The 7,953-nt window shown below is 36.7% G+C and overlaps 1 protein-coding gene across 3 annotated transcripts in view; it reads left to right on the forward strand.

The window, feature by feature from the left end:
* The window catches only part of LOC119791897 (metal transporter CNNM4), a 51,239-nt gene that overhangs the window by 25,146 nt on the left and 18,140 nt on the right, over positions 1 to 7,953 (forward strand). For all 3 annotated transcript variants that reach the window (XM_038298263.1, XM_038298264.1, XM_038298265.1), the window contains exon 4: positions 6,117 to 6,286. In XM_038298263.1, the coding sequence (XP_038154191.1) occupies positions 6,117 to 6,286 (170 nt within the window). The remainder of the gene's footprint in view (positions 1 to 6,116; positions 6,287 to 7,953) is intronic.

Consider the following 7,953-nt stretch of genomic DNA (forward strand, 5'->3'; position numbering starts at 1 on the left):
TTCTGTGGAGGATTTTTCGTTACTTTTTTCTTGAAACTTGCCCTCTCTACGTTAAAAAAAGAAAAAAAATGCACATACAAAACCCTGTACCCGCTCGCAAGAGGGAACGCCTATTAAACATGTGCGAGAGCGTGCATAGGCCCATTTCTCCTCATCCAGGCTGTTTAAAAGTTGCACAACTCATACAAGCTTACTGTCCCTGAATGTACGCCCTAAACCCTTAATCCCTCAATCACTATATAGAGCGGGGACTATATAGCAAACTCTGTTAACTGACAGTACAGACAGATGATCACTAATTTTGGCTCCTCGTTGGTCACGTAAGTCGTCCTCCAGTGCGTGATCCCTGATTAGTTGCCGCTGTTGGTTAGCGACAGCCTATGGGGACAGCTGGCCGCTGTGACAGCAAATCCCAGAATGCATTGGGAGGAGAGCTCTCTGCCCAAAGCATTACGGGATATATCCGCCTCTTCTAAGGCCTTTCTTTTCTTCTCATACACTTCGTGGACCCTTTTTCTTTTATGACCCTCAGCCATTTTTAAAGAACCGCGGTGAGAAAGGTGAGCTTCAATGACTGTCTGAAACCGTAGCTCACCACAGATATACGCCTGAAAGTGTTCATGCGCAGAAAAAGATAGCTAAAAGGACGAGCACGTAGGACGGCCTTACGTAAACATATAACCAGATTGATTGACAATTAGGAGGACCACTTATTTAGATGATCCACCCGGAAATAAAAGATTGTCTCTTATACCTTTTATGTCCTTTTATTGAAATAGTTATTTAAACGAGAAGGGGAGGATGAGGAAGAGGGTTATGTTCAAGTGTGGCTGGGTAAAAAGCTCTTCAAATTATTGTAGGTCGTTGCTACAATTACACTAGATACTAGGTACTCTTAATTTATTTAATTGGATTTATTAAAAAATTTATATTTGTTTATAAGAAAATAACAGTAGAATAATTTAAACCTAAATCTGAAGTCTATTTTGTATAGTAAATAGAGAAATGGTTGACTGTGTTGTGTGGTATTTTACAGTTAAAGGTTAGATTTAATTATTAATGAACCTGAGGAAGAGCTGCTTACTTATCTTTTAAAATGTATACCTTTTCTCCATTCAAGCAATAGAAACTACAGTGAGATAATAGCTGAGGGGTGATTATATATTTCCATCTCAGGGGGAAACTCTGAGATCCAGGACTGGAAATCTCCAGGCAGCAAGGTGAAACACGTCATACAGGTTTTCCTGCCGTTAGGGATGTAAACAACAAGCCTACCATGGGAAAACTCTGTGTGCTGCTTATGTCCTCTATGTGTGGGCAGCAGGGAGGTTCCCTCAATGTAATCTGAACTCAATTACTCAATACTTTACTAATAACCTACAATCAATAGACATGTTTTACTGCTCATCTGATTATGTTCTGTCGGCCCCAAAGGTTTGATCCATAAAGGAATGGAAACCACAGATCCTAATGGAATTTTATTACCGTAAGAAGGAAAAGATCTGGAAAATGGTCTCATCTACTCAGTTGTGACACTTTTAAAAATAAAACATCCTTCTATAGATTATTGGCTTTTAATTATTTGATTACTCTTCCTCAAGATTTACAACCAGGCTCTTGATTGTCAGAGTTCATTGTAACCTGATAATCATGCTGTGACATTTTATAATAAGTAAACATTAGTTATGTCTTATGATACACAGAGACATTTTAGCCCTCTGTTATCAAAAGTTGGTTAGAAGCCCAAAAGTGAAATAACCTTTAGAGAAATATAAATTAGACCAACATTGATCAGCTTTTCTGACATTGAGCAATAGGAGTACTCTTTAAGAACTTTAGAACAAAGAAATATATACAAATATGACTGGAGGAAAAAAAAAATGCTTTCCATGCTTATGAGGGATTCAAATAATTCAACAATAAGTAAGTTACCCCATTTAGTAACCACATTTTTTCTATGCTATAATACACCACTATGAAGGACCCGGAGAGCCTCGGGTTGCAGGCCCCTGATCCAAACCGTTGAGTTGTAGATCTGACTTTACGCTCAGTATTGTCAACCTGAAAGTGACCCTCATTAAATGGTTTATGTCTTTTTGATGCCTCTAATCATTTCCTACAGTATTACCCCACATTAAGTTCTATTTATCTTTTGTTAACCTCAACCAGCTTCACTTTTCCTGGTGGGAGAAAAAGCATCCTTGCTGCATGATGCTGCCATTACCATGTTTTAACATGGAGCTGATGTGTTCAGGATAGGGCTGCAACTAACGATTATTTTAAAAATCGATGAATCGGACGATTATTTTTTCGATTAATCGATGAATCGGACAAAAAATATTTTTTATATTAACCTCTTTATTCCAAAATAAACATTTTAGACAGAACAAACAAGCACACAAGTACAGGTTGCTCATTAACTGTACTGGTGCAATATGAAAAATAAATGTTTGTGTTAAAACTACGCAAACTTACATGAGAAATGTAGCTGTACATCCACAAAATATAGGGTACTTTGTTTCATAAAGCGCAAAAAAAGACATTTTTGTTTTTAAAAGCCCCTAAGGGGTTCAAACAATAGCCCCCCCATTTCAACAAATTAGTTTTTTTAGACTAGAAGAGTTCTGCCTTTTAAGACAGGAAAGTATAGCAGTTAAAGGTGGTACTTGAGAAAATACTGAACCATAGAGATAAAAATAGCCCTGTGATTCAAATTATAAATTGTATTTGGAATAAAAATGAGAGAACTAGGGGTGTTAAAAAACACATCCTCCAAAGACAGATATTTACATGGGAATGTGACATATAATTAATTGACATATTACTGATCTTGCTGGATTTTATTCTGCTTTACTTCCATAAATTGCTGGATCTTTACTTTATCTTTGCCAGAAGATTTAAACTTTAAAAGCTTTGCCCTCATAATTTGCAAGTTAATTTATTTATAAAGTAAATATAAACGCTGCTTAAGCTAATTCAAATGAAATTAAAAGTAAAATAAGTAGCCAACCTTATCACTGTCTGTAACCTACTAACAAGGTAAGGAAAGCATCAGATGAGCTACCTAAGAAACTAACGTTACGTTTCCCCACTTTAAAACCAAACAAACATGGTGGTTCCGTGCCATGTTAATTTCTTTTGAAAAATTTTTGCATTTTATCACTTTTTTCGCTTTACAAAGCGCAGGCTATTTTAATTATTGTGATCAATTTGCGCCGTCAATCCCGGTGCATGCGCGCTTCATTTGCAGTCTGGACGCTGAGGCTCTGACTGCAGCGCTGAGAGGGACATCTTATCATAATTAGGAAACGGGGACAGTAATGGTTTCATATATTTTTACATATTTATTAATATTTAAACAACAAAAATCGAGTGTAAAAGCCAGGAATGTGCCTTTCCAAACGTTTAGTGTGTCCTAAGATTAATAACATGAATAGTGTTATTAGTAGAAAACTAGAACTGTGTCTCTGGGTTGGGGCAAAGTGGTGGGGGTGGGAGCGGAGGGGTCAAGGGTCATTAGCAGGGCTTTCCAATTTTGTCGGGCCCAAAGAGCTCTGCCGCCTCCTAAGGGGAGAGTGACATGGGGAAAAGAAATTTAGAAAAGTAAATACAAACATTTATTCTATGCCTGTGACTGTCTGTTGAGACAGAGTTCCCCCACCTCTTCAAAAAAGTGCAACAAATACTTATTCTGTTTACATCTAATGTACATACCTATAAGAGATATTTTTTTTCTTCATTAACATAAAAAAAACAAGTAGTAGTCAAGCCTGCAGGTAAAGTTCATATATGTTCATTATGTTTCTTACTGTCACCTAGACACATCAGGGGCCTGTGTGTCTCAAAGTAGCAGGTTCATTTTTCCTACTAACCTGAGTATACAGCCACTCTTTGTTCCACAGCATACTTTGCACACTACATCACTCAATATGTTAGTTTATCACTCAAATCATGTCAACGCTTTATCACTTGAACTTTATTAATACATATTATGTATGAATATTATGTATGAAATGTTTGAAACAGAAATATTAACTGAACAGGGTCTGAGGCAGTGGCCCTGGTAATTTGGGTAAAATAATATAAGAGAAGACATACCAAGTAAAAAGCAAAATAACCTTTTTAAATATCTTAAACAAGTTTAACCATTGAACAGCAGAATATGCTTAACATCAACACAATGTATATAATCCAAGAATAGTCCATATTTATAAACAGCAATAACATATACATATATAATTTCCCAATGGAAATTCTGATTGTAATTTCTCCGTAAAATGACACTTCCTCTTCTTTGAAAGAGCCATCTGGTCATTCAGTCTTGTCTGTTTTCTTCCCTCTCCACCTTCGCTTTTGTTTCTAGCCCTCTTTTGACTTCTGCCTGCTCTCTGCTTTACTCCTCAAAGTAATTTTTTCTCCCTTCTTGTCAACCGTTTTTTCTATCAGAGTTCCTAGTTTCCTCCTCTCTCATTCAATCTCCTTTCTGTCTTTCTATCTTCTTCCTCACTCCTCCAGCATCAATCTTACATTATTCTAAAACAGAGACATTATATAATCAAAATCACCTCCAAAAAAAATTAGGATGTGCAACATGAAAACTTATTATTATTAATATCACATCTAAATACTAAAAATGCTAATTACCACAATATTAGGAGCTACAAGCAAAAACCACATAATAAATTAACATTAAACAGGTGGTTATCTCTTCCTCCATCATTCTCAGATCATGTAGATCTTGTCTTATTCAGTTCTCCTGTTACTGACTCCTATTTTTTCACAAGGAACTTTCATATATATCCAAACTGAGCAGTAAAAATGCACACCAAAAACTGGAAGTCTATGCTCATAAATCACAACCATAAATCATCAAAACAAATTGAAATAACTCTACTTATAATAACTATCTGAAATATAAACTAAAGGTCACCTATCCATTCTAAATCATCTTTATACAAACCCTCGTTGATCCCTGGAGAACCAGCGTACCAGATTAGCGCCTTACAAGGAGTTTTCAATCATTTTGCTACATTTTAACCCAGCGTCTTTTACTCATGCTCAACTCGTGGTCTTGTCTTACTTTTTATTATTGTTTTAACCTGGACACAAACCAAACATTTATCACAAGATCAGCCCGATCAGAATAAAGTTAATTGATTAACACACTTACCATCACTCAGCGTAGCTCCCCATCAGTTGCCACAGGTTGTAAAAAAACGAACTTCCACTTCTTCTTCTTCTTCTGTTTTAAAAGTGATGCGCTCTTCTTCTTTTTTGTGTTTTAATGGCAGCTGACATCCACAAGGATCATTACCTCCCTTCTAGTGGTGCGCTCTGTTCCTTATCTTTATGTTATCAGCAGCGCAACCAGCTACCGTAATACCTATTTTTGCGCGCAACAGCTCTACCGTAATAACAGTCTACACGCAACATTTTTCGCCTCGGTAAAATCGGGGACATTTCCGGGGACAGCTTTAGCCGGGGAAAGGTGGTCCAAAACGGGGACAGTCCCCGGAAATCGTGGACGTCTGGTCACCCTAGAGTAGGAACGATACATGCTTTCACGTAAGACTCTCTAAAAGCCGCCAGTGACACCGAAAAAAGTCGCCAGATTTGTCGCTAGTCGCTTTTTTGAAAAATAGTCGCTGGAGGGGTCTGAAAAGTCGCTGAGTTAGCAACACTGCACCTGCGGCGCTGACTCGCTCTGCCATATTTTTTTCTTCTTCCTCTTTCAGTCAAGAGGCAGTGATGACGGCGCGGCGGATGACGCAATAATCGCGCGACACAACTAATCGATGATGAAATTCGTTGCCAACGCTTTTAAAATTCGATTTTTATCGATTTTATTGATTCGTTCTTGCAGCCCTAGTTCAGGATTAGTCCACTCTCCTCACAGCTCTTAGCAGTTAGGCCTGAGAGATTAGATTTGTTTTTATCTCTTATTCCACATACATTGCACTTCGGTATCTGAATTAAATAGTGGCTGTTGTTTTTTTAAGATTACTAAACTTGAGCCAGAATGCTGTAGATTTGAAATGATGAAGTTGAAACTGATGACATGAAATAAGTTCCATATTTTTGTGTTTTTGTTTTTTTGTTTTTTGTTTTTTCTGCAGAAGTGAGCTTGTTCAGCTCAAATCAGATCTCCGACAAGGTGCTACTCCGAATCTTACGGCATAATGATGTCATCCAGGAGATCAAGTTTAATGAAAACGACAAGCGATCGCCTCATCACTACGTCTATCAAAGGGGCAAGGCTGTTGACTACTTCATTCTCATCCTGCAGGTAGGAAATATGTTAGGGGGGTTGAAGGGTAAGGAACAAAAAAAAATGACAGTGTCTAAAGCAGTCTGAATATAAAGATCCTCCTATTCTCAATTATGAATTCCAGATGTACACTTTATAAAAATGTGTCTGAATCATATAGAGCGCTTACTGAATCCTGTATACCATTGGTCTATTTATTTTACAGTCTGCTTAAGGAATTTACAGGTGATTCTTTGACACATTTTTATATTTTTGATACCGTGATTTTTTTGTGTGAGATACACAGCTTTTGACTGGCCTATTCTATGTTACCCTGAGGTCTGACTGGCAGGTACCAGTTCTCTCTGTGGAACCGTTCCGACTCTGTTTCAAGTTAGTTGACAGTAGGAGTAATTTTGAAGTAAAATTAGACTTTAAGGAACCAAAGTTTGTTCACGTTCATCGGTCAAAGCATCTGATGCTAACTTTGACCAGGCTATCCTCATAGAGTGGTCTGTCTTACAGGTTTCTGGAGAATCCTTTGACTGAAGACATTGTTGTTTATAAGTTTGCAGCGATCAGTTGTTTTAGTAATAGATAAATCTATCGATTATTTATTTTTGACTAATCTAAAAATAGATACTTTGCGTAAATTAACATCTCTGAATAAACTGAAATAGAAAATGTAAAAAAAAAAAAAAACCTTCATTGCACCTTTAAATCAATTGCAAATGGCAAAACAAAAAGAAAAATATATAAAATATTTAAAACTTTTTTTATATATAAAACTTTTTTTTAATATTTTTTATTTAAAAATGTTTATATTGTATATTTTTAGTCTTAATTACTGCTGGTGGTAGGTTATTGTTTCAGAAGACTGCCTGTCTTTGCCTTTAACCAAATTAGTTGAAGATTACTGAAGAAAAGACGATTATTCATGGTGATATGAAGAAAATCTAATATCACGATATATTTGGGCTATAATCTCGATACACTATATATATCAATATGTTACAGTGTAATCTGTCCCTTCTTGTATATGACTTCAGTTTCATCCCCAGTTAAGTCCGTTGTCTAGGTGAACACAGAGGTATTTAGTGAGCCACCAACTCCACTTCTTCTGCTATAATGTTAACTTGTGTAATCTACATTTAAATCTCTGTGCTCATATGGTCAGAAACCTGACTGAGAGTCAGCGAAGATTAGAATATGATGCTGTAGCCATGCTTCAGTAAAAAACATAATACTGCATTTTTGATATTCTTTCTGGGTCCCTATATGGACTTTGAGTTCCTCTAACTTGTTTCCTCAAGATTTCACATTTTCCATAATGATTGATGGAGGAGATGGCTTGATTTTCCTCCTCCTTTCTCTTCTCCTTGCTTCTGCTCTATATCCTCAACACCTCCTTTTAAACTCAGCTGAAACCTTTGGAAGTAACTGAAATATTATTTTAGCTTTGGAGATGAGCTGCTCCCAGGTTTGGAAAACTGTAGTTACTTAGGCCCCTGTCACACCTTGACGATTTTGCCAGCGTATGCCTGACGTACGAAAAATCTGGCATACATTGAATAAGTTATTGAATAAGCTATGTATATACCCAAATTTGAAAAAGTACATAGAAAATTCAGCATATGCCAGCGTTTTTTAAGGTTCTGGGACATCAGGCTTACTCTGGCTAAATCCTCAAGGTGTGACAGGGGCTT

The sequence above is a fragment of the Cyprinodon tularosa genome, unplaced genomic scaffold, assembly GCF_016077235.1.
Source record: "Cyprinodon tularosa strain WSP-4 unplaced genomic scaffold, ASM1607723v1 ctg404, whole genome shotgun sequence".
Taxonomy (NCBI): domain Eukaryota; kingdom Metazoa; phylum Chordata; class Actinopteri; order Cyprinodontiformes; family Cyprinodontidae; genus Cyprinodon; species Cyprinodon tularosa.